Source organism: Zalophus californianus, chromosome 7 (genome assembly GCF_009762305.2).
Source record: "Zalophus californianus isolate mZalCal1 chromosome 7, mZalCal1.pri.v2, whole genome shotgun sequence".
NCBI lineage: Eukaryota > Metazoa > Chordata > Mammalia > Carnivora > Otariidae > Zalophus > Zalophus californianus.
Window position 1 is genome coordinate 43,765,344 of NC_045601.1, and position 13,634 is coordinate 43,778,977.

At 36.7% G+C, this 13,634-nt stretch overlaps 1 protein-coding gene and 1 long non-coding RNA gene across 9 annotated transcripts in view; one reads left to right on the forward strand and one right to left on the reverse strand.

Annotated features, from left to right (window-relative positions):
* FAM184A (family with sequence similarity 184 member A) overlaps positions 1 to 5,643 on the forward strand; it is a 111,033-nt gene extending 105,390 nt beyond the window's left edge. For 2 of the 8 annotated variants that reach the window (XM_027602380.1, XM_027602377.1), the window contains 3 exons: positions 811 to 915; positions 3,298 to 3,500; positions 5,052 to 5,642. In XM_027602380.1, coding sequence (XP_027458181.1) covers positions 811 to 915; positions 3,298 to 3,500; positions 5,052 to 5,133 — 390 coding nt within the window. In that variant the 3' untranslated portion in view covers positions 5,134 to 5,642. Of the gene's footprint in view, positions 1 to 810; positions 916 to 3,297; positions 3,501 to 4,339; positions 4,439 to 5,051 lie in introns of all 8 variants that reach the window. The other 6 variants (XM_027602378.1, XM_027602381.1, XM_027602382.1 and 3 more) reach the window with 4 other exon arrangements.
* The window catches only part of LOC113926944, an 82,063-nt gene that overhangs the window by 40,176 nt on the left and 28,253 nt on the right, over positions 1 to 13,634 (reverse strand). The gene's annotated exons all lie outside the window — the stretch shown is intronic.

Consider the following 13,634-nt stretch of genomic DNA (forward strand, 5'->3'; position numbering starts at 1 on the left):
ATTTATCTGTATGTAGGTCACTTTTTCTTTGGTCAGTGATTAGCACTGCTGTAATACAGTCGACCCTTGAATAGTGCATGCGGCACCAACTCCCTGCACAGTCGAAAATCCGCATATAACTTGTCTCCCCGAAAACTGGATTACTAATAAACTACTGTTGTCCGGAAGCCTTACCGGTAACAAAGTCAATTAACACCTATTTTGTATATTATATACTGTATTCTGATAAGCTGGAGAGAAAAATGTTACTAAGAAAATCATAATGAAAAGAAAATAACATTTATAGTACTGTATTCATTAAAAAAAATTAAAAAATCAGCATGTAAGTGGACCCATGCAGATCAAACCTGTGTTGTTCAAAAGTCACCTGAACACTGAGGTCTCAGAGAGGAGATTAGGCAAGATCAAATTTATTTCCAGTACTGAAAAATAATGATATATCAGTGTCACCTTTATAGAAACAACATAACCATGCATACAACTCCATGAATGTAAGTTAAACTGCTCGAACTGCACAGTCAGCCCTTTGGAATAGAGATGGGACCAAATAAAACATTTCAATCCAGTCTTGGAGAAAAAAGTTATTAAAGGGTAGAGAAGAGCCCCAAAGCATAGGATTTTGAAAAGTTTTGAAAACCTTCCCACCAGCAGTCATTAAGACACTGGCAGTCAGATCTCAAAATCTTTGATGAACGAAGTATATAAGTCCTCACTCATGTTTTATAGTAAATTTTGAATGAAATGGCATTTAAACAGTTTTAAATTTTCAACAGAAAATGTCTAAGTGATGTTTATAATTCTTTTGCGTAGGAGGATAATAAGTTTTATCAGCTGGAATTAGTCAATCGAGAAACTAACTTCAACAAAGTGTTTAACTCAAGCCCTACTGTTGGTGTTATTAATCCATTGACTAAGGTATGTGCGGTAAACACTCTAAAATAGGGATGTAGTTTAAAACTTGCTTAAAGTTTTTAATATTTAGAGCAGCATAGGATAAACCTTCCAAATAGTGTTTTCTTAAATTTAATATTTAGGATTAAAATCTATGAATTCTTTATGTATACATTTTCACAGAATGAGACTAATATTTTTGTTGAGAATTCGTACTCCTTAAGACATTATTGTAAAACCTTGGTTTCTGTCATTTTGTTTTTCATATCTCCAAAGAAAACTAACATCATTTTCTTGGTGTTCACTATCCTCTATGGGGTCCTGAAAGGTACTCCAGCCCTGTATACACAACAGCTCTCCCTAACTTAAGGCCTGAGGCCTGCCATGTTAATGAACCTTGTTGCTTACCAGTCTTTGGAGAAGGGCTTGACTTCTCTCAGTCTTAGGATCTTTCTTGACACTTAAAATTGAAGATGGCCTATTCTGATACTTTGTTACTCTCTTAGGAGCTTAGAAGAGCCTTGTAGACAAGTGAAATGGACATGGCCAAGTCTTACACATCTTTGTACCCCAGCTTCCTATGGCTCCCCTCATAGTGCTTTGGGTATAGTAGGTATTCAGTTGCAAATCATCACATTTTCTGTAAGTGGCCACAAATAAGTGAATAAAGCATATAAGGAAGAATTAATTATGTGTATTGGCTTCATAGGGATTACGTAGCTTTTGGCAGAAATCAGTAGTAGAAATAAAGTACTAGTGCGAAAGTTATTTTTTGATTCAGATTTAATTTGCCCATTATGCCTAATTTCTGTTAGGCCCTTAGCCAGAAATTTTTTCTCTCAATGCTCATAACTTTGTTAAGAACATGGACTCTACCTTTCCTTCACAAGTTAGAGTGCTTCAAACTTTAAGCCTTTAACATAGAATGACTTAAATGTTTTATGAAACAGAATGACTAAAGCAGGGATGCCTATAGCTCTATCTACAGAGCCTAAAATACTGCCTGGCACATCGAAGGCTCTCATAATTGGTGAATTAATTAATATAGTTAGTTTTAGTTTTTAAGTTCATAATTTAAGGTGAAATACAACAAAGCAAGATTATGAGACTTGTTGAAACAATAAAATGAGAATATTTCTAATATATTTTTTGGAATTACATTTTTAGGTACAAAACGGTTACTGTAGAACTTTACCAATAATACTTTTGATCTCTTCAAATAGAAACCTATAGTAGGTTTATTTATGCCCTCTGGTGACTAGAATAAGAAAATGCAAAAGATACATCTTTGTTCACTTTTGAGTGATTTCAGCTTTAATAGTTGTGATTCTAGAAGACATTATTATTCTTCCTCTTTTCAGTTATGCAAAGTAGACTCTGTCAGAGACTCCATGATTCACAGAATATGACAGAGGAGGGCAAGGTCTAGATAGTAAGATCATTACTTTGTAAATAAAGGAAAAAGGCCAATTAGGCTGGTTTTTTTTTAAACACTTGAATCATTTTGCAGAAAAATATTTCATAAATTCAATTAGCACAGATTTAACTTGTAAAAAGATGGTGTCAAAAATATCTTGCAAAATGTTAAATTTTACTGTGTACAGCAAGATGATGCTCATTGATTCTAGAGGTGTGAATAAAATAGATTTGCAAGCTGATAGGTTTTGATAGTCTGAAGGTGTTCCTCTTCCTATTAATTTTAAAGACCAACTAAAAAATTTAATAAATGGATCACTTTGTTTTATAACCTTTTAATGTTTTTAAAAGATTATGAGCCAATTATTGATACCACCAATTGGGAAATGAGACTTAATTATGCAGATTTAATTTTCTCTCTTCAAAAAGTGCAGTGAATTTAAAACCAGTTACTCGAGTCAGCTTTAGGTCTTAAGTAGGAATGTGGGATATGTTTCAAACTACTTTGCCAAGCATTTTTCCATTCCCATTTTTTTTTTTTTTCCAGGCAAGGACTGCCTCCCTTTGACGGAAGGCTAAAGTTCATGGACCTCCCTTTTAAAACTGTTTAACTTTATAACCTTCTCCTAATTTTAGCCCAACTCTGTTTAACCTCGTGGTATCTGCAAGATCTCCTCCTCCCTTTCCCCTCGTAGTCTTTACCCTTTGACATTCTTTCCATCTCCTCCCCTCCCCATGAACACCAGTTCGTGTTTCTTCCTCATTCTTTCTGGCCCAGCAGCATGTCTGTCCCTAAGGATTCCATGTAGGTAAAGAACACCTCCAAGGATCCCCAGACCACACTTTGGGTAACACTGGTTCATTTTAACATCCTAATTTAACATAAAGCTTCCAAAATCTTCCCATGCCAAATTTATATCTTCTACTCTTCCTATTTTCTCATTTGTCCTTATGCAGGGACTATCCTTACATGTATTATTTTTAATGCAGCAAAAGAAGAAGAATGATAAGTCACCAACAAACAGGTTTGTGAGTGTTCCCAATCTCAGTGCTCTGGAATCTGGTGGAGTGGGCAATGGACATCCTAACCGCCTGGACCCCATTCCTAATTCTCCAGTCCACGATGTTGAGTTCAACAGCAGCAAACCACTTCCTCAGCCAGTGCCACCTAAAGAGCCCAAGACATTTTTGAGGTGAGCCCCGTCTCACCAGTGATTTTTTTTCTTTTCCTTTTTAACTTGAAAAATTTACCTTCTTACATTGCAGAAATTCACTACTTTAAGACCAGTCTAGGAAAAGAAATATCACTGTGAAAGATTTTCACAATATATTTATCACTTCTCTAGAGAACTCCTTTTTGGCTCTTAAGATTTTTTTCTAATTTCTTGCCAATTTTTCTATATGCTGAAAGAGGTGCTAATGTAATTTGTATGCTTAGAATTTTAATATTTATGGATATTTGCTTCATTTTGAGTATTGTAGCAAATTTTTCCCTAATAATCCATCTTTATTACAGAACTTTAAAATTTTTTTTCTTATATTTTCTTTTTCACTTTCTTGCTTACCAGGCTTATTTACAAATATATATGCTTACTGCCAAAATAAAAAATATGTAAGCTTTGGGAATTTAATGATACACAAAAGCAAAAAGTAAATTTAGGAAAAAAATTTTACAACTGATACTCCAATTTGAAGTTAACCTCAGACTTGATTAAATGTATTAACAAGGAGAATTTAAATGAAACCCAATTGTTTATCCATTAAATAACGTCAGAAAGTATTGTTGTTTAGGTTTACCTTACTGAGTCTGTGCTGCTTTAAATTTATTTTTTTAACTTATTCCTAAATCTCAGCAGTGTCACTAGTAATAGTCTTACAGGTAGACGACCTTTTTCTAGGGTAAGTGATGACATAAAGACTATTTTAAATAGAAAAAAGTAGCAAGAATAAAAATAGTCACATACACTTTTGAATGTGCCTCCTGCTAAATATTTTGTGTTGCTTATTTTCCCTTGTGCATGGGTATGTTCAGGTATCAGTAAGATGCATGTGCATGAGCTCAAGGAACTTGACTACTGGAGTTTCCATTACACATTGTTGCGTGCCTTGTAATTTCCCCCAAAGAAAGACGGTAGGGATTCTTTTATTTTCTCAACTAGCCCAAAGAATTGTTAGTTAGAATTAAGTATAAATGATATAACTTTGAAGATGGAGGGGAAATGGGCTTCTTAATTGTATTCCTTTCCCCCTAGACTATTTGTTTATGGAATTATGAAAGTTTAATATGAATATACATGTCGTAAAAATACTATGCCATGGCTTAGTTACTTAGCTATATTTGAGGACACATCTGTAAAAATCAAATGCTTGTGTCAGATTCTGAAATGTTAAGTAAAAAGGTGCTGAAAAAGAGGAATGTTATCTTGTTCTCATTTCTGACAATTCCTCCCGAATTTTTTTATTCAAAGAAGGTGACATTTTTCTCAGCTGTCTGATTTTTGTCTTTTTGTAATTTTTTGTAATTGTTTTGATGTGGCTCCTCCTTAACTGACTTCATCTGAGCTGCTGATGCACTCTCGTGCTCTCATGGAGTGGAGAAACCAATCTAGTGTAGAGGGATCTACAAAACACATCTAACACAGAACCAGTTGTGGTCATCTACACTGATGTTTTTGTGCTTTTCTCTTCGTTTTGCAAAACAGCTTAATGCTGGGTTACATGTCTCTCTTTTTTTATGAATTCAGTCCTCCTCAGAGTGAAGCTTCCCCGGTGGCTTCTCCAGATCCCCAGCGCCAGGAGTGGTTTGCCCGGTACTTCACATTCTGAAAGAATTATGTTGGCAACAGCTAGCTCTGTGTGGACTAAGAGCATGACCTTATACAGACCATTATGTGAACAGGCTTTCCTAGGTCAGACACTGTGAATGAGAAAGTATTTGTCTCTCCAATTTGAAAATACACTATTTCCTGTGATATTTATTGGAATCACTCTACTATATTATGTGTGTAATTATAACAGTTATTTTTATTTGAGATGGAAGAGTCTTTAACCTTTGTAATTACTGCATAATAAATTTTGTTAGAACAAACAGTGCTTTTCATTTTTTTCTAGTAAGCTTGTTAGACTTTTTAAATATTTTTTTATTCTAAATAAGACTTACGGAAAGGGTGTTTTCTAAGAAGTTTTACTGCATAATAAAATCAAATTATTTGACTTTAATAATCATAACAAAATCAGGATAAATACATTATAACCTACTAATTTGTTCCATCACCATGTATAACTATAAACTGTGTTCTCTAAATTTATAAGACTATAATGAAAACACTCATGGAAATGATAAACTTTCAGCTATAAAAGTACTGCTGACTTATAGTGTATTTTATTATTCTGATAGTTGAGGATCTAGAACGTCTAATATAGTTAGTATCTATGATTAATATGATTTATGGCCAAAAGTTATTTGGTAAAGAGACAGTTAGTGGGTGATGGATATTAAGGAGGGCACCATAAAGCACAGGGTGTTATATGCAACTGATGAATCACTAAACTCTACCTCTGAAACTAATGCACTATATGTTAATTAAATCTAAATTAAAATTTAGAAAAAAGTTTATTACTGATATATCAACTCAACTAGTTAGTGTTCAACAACTAGAGTGCCAAATTTAGTTGCCTAAGCAATGTAGATTTTAGAAGAATCTGGGGGAACAAGATGAATACAAATACCTGATCTATGAATGATTGTACCAACAATAAAGACCGGGTTTTTTAGTGGTTACTATGTGTAACTGTGCTGAGGGGCATTAGAAAGATTATTTAATCTTCACGAAACAAACCATTGTATATGCATTTGCACAGTTGGCATGTTTTTTTTTTTTTTAAGATTTTATTTATTTATTTGACAGAGAGAGAGAAAACACAAGCAGGGGGAGCGGGAGAGGGAGAAGCAGGCCTCCCGCCGAGCAGGGAGCCCGATGCGGGGCTCGATCCCAGGACCCTGAGATCATGACCTGAGCCGAAGGCAGACGCCCAATGACTGAGCCACCCAGGTGCCCCAGTTGGCATGTTCTTTTAAGTTATCCTGGGGAAAAAAAAGTTTACATTTGACAAAGAGAGAGAGAGCACAAGCAGGGGGAGTGGCAGGCAGAGGCAGAGGGAGAAGCAGGCTCCCTGCAGAGCAGGGGGAGCCCGATGTGGAACGCGATCCCAGGACCCCGGGATCATGACCTGAGCTGAAGGCAGTCGCTTAACCAACTGAGCCACCCAGGCGCCCCGGTACCCAATTATAATTTTGAAAGATGGGTAGGAATTAACCAGACCAGGGACAGGGCTGTTTGAGGCACAAACTGGAACAAGTATCAAGAAAGAACAGGCCAGGGCGCCTGGGTGGCTCAGTTGGTTAAGCGACTGCCTTCGGCTCGGGTCATGATCCTGGAGTCCCGGGATCGAGTCCCACATTGGGCTTCCTGCTCAGCACGGAGTCTGCTTCTCCCTCTGACCCTCTTCCCTCTCATGCTTTCTGTCATTCTCTCTCTCTCTCAAATAAATAAATAAATAAATAAATAAATAAATAAATAAATAAATAAATAAATCTTTAAAAAAAAAAAAAGAACAGGCCGGGGCGCCTGGGTGGCTCAGTCATTGGGTGTCTGCCTTCGCCTCAGGTCATGATCCCAGGGTTCTGGGATCGAGTCCCGCATCGGGCTCCCTGCTCGGCAGGAGGCCTGCTTCTCCCTCTCCCACTCCCCTGCTTGTGTTCCCTCTCTCCCTGTCTCTCTCTGTCAAAAAAATAAAATCTTAAAAAAAAAACAACACAAAACAGGCCAGCTACATCTACTAAATTAAGTGCAATCCTATGGGATCAATGTGTAGGGCTAAAGAATATGGCATGAAACAGCAACCATTCCTTGAGCACCTAGCTTTTAGAATTTAACATTTTTAACTCATTAACAACTCAGATGAAGAATACAAATGTACAAGTAGTAAAGGTTAAAACCTATGCTCTGTTATGCTACAAAGGGCCTGAAATGCTTAGTAAGGAATTCAACTTGATCCTGTAGAATTTTGAGCAAGTAATAGCATGATTAGATTTAAAATTTTTAAATCACCATAGTGGCTGGAAAAAAAACAAAGACCTACTTATATGCTGCCTATAAGAGACTCACTTTAGACCTAAAGACACATATAGACATTGAAAGTGAAAGGATGGAAAAAGATATTCCATGCAAATGGAAGAAACAACACAAAACAGACCAGGGTAGCAATACATATATCAGACAATATGTTTTAAATATTAAAACAAAGACTATAATGAGATAATAAAAAAAGGACATTACATAATGATACTCCAACAAAACATAGAATAACTGTAAATATCTATGCACCCAACATTGGAGCCTTTAAACCATAAAGTAAATATTAACAGACATAAAGGGATGAAACTGAAAGTATTACAATTATAGTAGGGGAATTTAACACCCCACTCATATCAATAAATAGATCAGGCAGAAAATCAATAAGGAAACAGTGCCTTTGAATGACACATTAGACAAGATGGACGTATCAGATACTTACAGAATATTCCATCCAAAAACATCAGAATACACATTCTTTTCAAGTGTGCTTGGAACATTCTCCAGGACAGATCACATGTTAGACCATAAAACAAATCACATAAATTTAAGAGTAGAATCGTATCATGCACCTTTTCTGGCCACAACAGTATGGAACTAGAAATCAATCACAAGAAAAAAAAAAAAAAAAAAAACTAGAAAAAAAAAATACCACAAACACATGGATGCTAAATAACATGGTACTGAACAACCAATGGATCAATAAAGAAACCCAAAGAGGAAATCAAAAAATACATAGGGACAAATGAAGATACAATGGTCCAAAATCTTTGGGATGCAGCAAAAGCAGTTCCAAAAGGGAAATTTAGAGCAATACAGGCTTAAATGAAAAAAAATTTTTTTCAAACAATCTAAACTTATACCTAAAGGAACTAGAAAAAGAAAAAAAAAAAAAAAGCCCAAGCTTAGAAGGAAGGAAATAATAAAAACCACAGCACAAATAAATGAAATAGACACACACACTCCCACATACCCACAACAGAAAAGATCAATGAAACCAAAAGCTGGTTCTCTGAAAAAAACAAAACTGATAAATCTTTAGCCAGATTCCTCAAGAAAAAAAGAACACAAATCCAATAAGAAACAAAAAAGGAGAAAGAACTGACACCACAGAAATACAAAGAGTAGTAAGCAAATAATGTAAAAAATTCTATGCCAACAAATTAGACAACCTAGGAGAAATGAATTCCTGGAAACACACAATCTTTCAAAACTTAACCAGGAATAAATAATAAATCTGAACAGATCAATTGCTAGTAACAAAATTGACTCAGTACCAAAAAATTCCCAACAAACAAAAGGCCAGGATCAGACAGCTTCACAGGTGAATTCTACCAAACATTTAAAGAATGTTTGGTCCTACTACAAAAACTAGAAAAAGAAGAAAAGCTTCCAAATACATTGTACAAAGCCAGCATTACCCTGATACAAAAACCAGACAAAGACACTACCAAAAAAAAGGAAAATACAGGCCAATATCCCTGATGAACATAGATGCAAAAATCCTCAACAAAATTTGAGCAAACCAAATTCAACAATACATTAAAAAAAAATCATACACCATGATTAAGTGGGATTTATTCCAGGAATGTAAGGGTAGTTCAACATTAGCAAATCATGGGGCACCTGGGTGGCTCAGTTGGTTAAGCGTCTGCCTTTGGCTCAGGTCATGATCCCAGGGTCCCGGGATCGAGCCCCATGTCGCTTCTCCCTCTCCCTCTGCCTGCCACTCCCCCTGCTGTGTTCTCTCTCTGTCAAATAAATAAGTAGAATCTTAAAAAAAAAAAAAAATTAGCAAACCAATCAACATGATATACTGCATTAACAAAGCAAATAGATGCAGAAAAAGCATTTGACAAAGTACAACATCCATTCATAACAAAACCCCTCAAGAAAGTAGGTTTAGAGGGAACATACCTCAACATAATAAAGGCCATATATGAAAAACCCACAGTTAACATAGTCATCATATAAGACAAGGATGTCCACTTTTGCCACATTTACTAATATAGTATTAGAAGTCCTAGCCACAGCAATCAAACAAGTAATAAAAGGCATCCAAATTGATAAATAAAATTCACCATTTGCACATGACATGATGTTATATATAGAAAATTCTAAAGACCCCCCAAAAAGTTAGAATAATTGAATTCAGCAAATTTGCAGGATAGAAAAATCAATACAAAGAAATCAGTTGTGTTTCTACACACTTAAAAGTAGCAGAAACAGAATTTTTAAAAATCCCATTTACAATAGCAACCAAAAGAATAAAATAGGGGTGCCTGGCTGGCTCAGTTGGTAGATCATGTGACCCTTGATCTTGGGGTTGGGGGTGAGCCCCATGTTGGGTATAGAGATTACTTAAAAAAAAAAAAAGAATAAAATACCTAGGAATAAACTGAACCAAAGAGGTGAAACAACTCTGTAAAATACTGATGAAAGAAATTGAAGACAACACAAATAAATGGAAAGATATTCCATGTTCATGAATTAGAAAATATTGTTTAAATGTCTATACTACCAAAAGCAATTACAGATTTAATGCAAGCCCTATCAAAATAGCAACAGCACTTTTCATAGACCTCGAACATACAATACTAAAATTTGTATGGAATCACAAAAGACCCCAAATAGGCAAAGCAATCTTGGAAAAAGAACAAGAAAGGTAGAGGTATCACAATCCCACACTTCAAGATAAACTCCAAAGCTGTAGTAATCTAAACAGTATGGTACCAGCACGGAAACAGACACATAGATCAATGGAACAGACTAGAGAGCCCAGAAATAAATCCATGCGCTATGATCAATTAATCTGACAAAGGAGGCAAGAATATACAATGGGGAAAAGATAGCTTCTTCAATAAATGGTGCTGGGGAAACTGGACAGCTACATACATACAAAAGAATGAAACTGCACCACTTTTTTACACCATATACAAAAATAAACTCAAAATGCATTTACGACCTAAATGTAAGACCTGAAGACAACATGGATGGACCTAGAGGGTATTATGCTGAGTGAAATAAGTCAGACAAATATATGATTTCACTTATATGTGGAATCTAACAAAATGAATAAGCAAACATAAGGCAGAAACAGACCCATAAGTACAGAGATGGCTGCCAGAGGGGAGATATGGGTGGGGGGTTGCACAAAATGGTGAATGGGAGGGGGGACTGTTTTCTGGTTGTAGAATGAATAAGTCATGGAGATGACAGGTACCAGATAGGGAATGCAGTCAATGGTACTGTAATAATGTTGTATGACAGATGGCAGCTACACTTGTGAGCACAGCATAACATACAGACTTGTTGAATCACAGTCTTGTACCACTGAAACTAACGTAACATTGTGTGTCAACTGTACATCAATAAAAAACAAATACTTTCCATGGAAAACAATAAAAATAAAAAATAAGACTGCAGCTTCAGGAAACCTCAGCTGAACTGCCTGAGGTATCTGCAGTGAGAATGTTCTTGCTGATCCTATACCTAGAGCCTTTCTCTATGCCACCATGATGCTCTGCCAAAGAGGTCCTACATAGAGTTTGGATTTGCCCTCCCTTTCTGAGGCCTTTGGGGTGATAGGACCCTAGGATGAGACTAAAGCCTTTCTACCCTTCTCTCCCTCTCTTTCTCAATCTCTCTCTCTCTCTCTCTCTCTCTCTCTCTCTCTCTCTCACACACACACACACACACACACACACACACACACACGGTCAAAGTAGTCATATAAATGGTTAACACTGTAACTGAAGAAAAATAGTTTCAGCAAAACATTTATTTTGATAGAAAAAGCAACATGGAATCCTAGAATCTTGGAGTTAGAACAATCCTTAAAAGCCATCCCTTCTAGGGGTGTCTGAGTGGCTCAGTAGGTTAAGCATCTGCCTTTGGCTCAGGTCATGATCCCAGGTTACTGGGATCAAGCCCCACATCCAGCTCCCCAATCAGCAGGGAGCCTGCTTCTCCCTCTGCCTCTGCCCCTCCCTGCCACTCATGTGCTCTCTCTCAAATGGATCATATAGAAAATCTTAAAAAAAAAAAAAAAAAAAGCCATCTCTTCTAACCTCCCACAGAATGCTTTAATCTCCCCTGGAACATCCCTGACTGAACGTGGATACTCCAGTGATAGGAAGCTCACTTCCTCTGAGGCTCCCTAGACCTGGCTCTGCCACCAACAAATATCTTAACCTCTTGTGACTCAGTCTCCAGGTATGTATAATAAAATGATACCTTCTACCCTACCTTCCTACAAAGATAAAATGAGATATTTTGGGAAAGATATAAATTACTATAGCTGTCCTGGAAAGTAGAAGAGCAAATTTATTACAGAAGAGTAAAAGGATTATCAGGCAGTGATTGAGATCGGAGGCTATATATTTATATTGAACCCCATCAGCCTGATTGTGCTCTTTGCCAATCTTCAGCTTAGATACAGGTTATATCAATGGGTAGTTATACTTCACCAGGTTTAGGATTTTGTTAGGTAAGTACAACAAAAGGAGGGAGGTCAGAAAAGTGAGAGTATTTGCAGAGACATGATAACAATGATTAAAACGCTATTTATCTTTAACATAATTATTTTTATGCTAGGAATTTAGAAGTAAAACCATAGTGGACGTATACCATCAATTACCTTACTAATGGCACTGATCACCAATTTCCAATGTGTCAGGGATGAAAGTGGGACTGTCCCATATATCCTAGCAATTTTCCAACACCAGCAGTGTGTCCTACAATTCAACTCAATTCTGACACTACCTGGAGATGGCATCAGATCCCACAGTTAAGCGCTCACTCTACAAGATTGCTCTCCACTTTACACCCCAATCCCAAGCCTAGGTTGTTACCTGTGCTTTCGAACACCTGGCTATAAATCACAGATTCCCACAATCCCCTCCTTGGGTTCAATTAATTTGCTAGAGCCACTCACAGAACTCAGGAAACCTGTTTACACATTAGCTTGCTGGTTTATTACATAGGATATTAAGGGTACAGATGAACATGATGAAAAGATACATAGGGCAAGATCCCAAACAAAGGAGCTTCTATCCTTCTGGAGTTGGGGGCCTGGCACAGTGGCACATGGAAGTGTTCTGGTTCCCCAACCCAAAAGCTCTCTGAACCCTGTCCTTTTGCATTTTTAAGGAGGCATCATTACACAGGCAAAACTAATTAAATTCAGTGGCCACTAGTTCTTGACCCCAATCTCTAAGTCCCTCTTCCTTCCCTGGAGACCCAGGGGTTTCAACCCTCTAATCACAGGGTTGGCCTCCCTGGCAGGGCACAAATCCTTAGGTGGGGTCCAAAAATCAGCTGAATCACATAACAAAAGACACCTTGAGCACTCTACTTAGGAAATTCCAGTGGTTGTAGGAGCTCTGTGTCAGAAATGGGACAAAGGTCAATATGTATTTCTTATTATAAATCACAATATCAGTTTTACTTTGGAAGATGTCAAGCTGATTTTTACGTACAGGTTGAAATATTTAGTTTTTATCTCATTCAGTCACCTCCTTCATAACCAATCCGTATGTAGGTATGATTAAAACTCTTGTTTTTGTTCCTAATGCCATATCTTCACATATTTACTTAAGCCTTTTCATCATCAAACAGTGAGTTTCCAGCTTTTAGCTTTTCCCCAACACTCTAATTTTAAATCTAGAATGAAGAGGCCCTGAGAGAAGAATCACAAAGACCATATATAGGACTGGGGGATGGAAAAAGAAAAATGTATAATATAACATGGTTGGAAAGACTTTATTCATGTCCACAGAAACCATATGCAAAATTCTGTAAGAAAAACAATAAATAGATATTTGGAAATATATAACAAACAAGTTTCTGAGTTAAGTATTCAGAGTCTAAGAATATATTAATGATAAAAGCATATAAAAATATTGAGAGCAGTATCTTACCTTTTTAAATTTTTTTTTAAAGATTTTTATTTATTTATTTGACAGAGAGCGACACAGCGAGAGAGGGAACACAATCAGGCGGAGCAGGAGAGGGAGAAGCAGGTTCCCGCAGAGCAGGGAGCCCGACATGGGGCTCGATCCCAGGACCCTAGGTTCACAACCTGAGCCAAAGGCAGACGCTTAACGACTGAGCCACCCAGGCACCCCAAGAGCAGTATCTTACTTTAGACCCAAGTAAAAATTATCCGTAGAAGTCTCAAGTATTATTTTT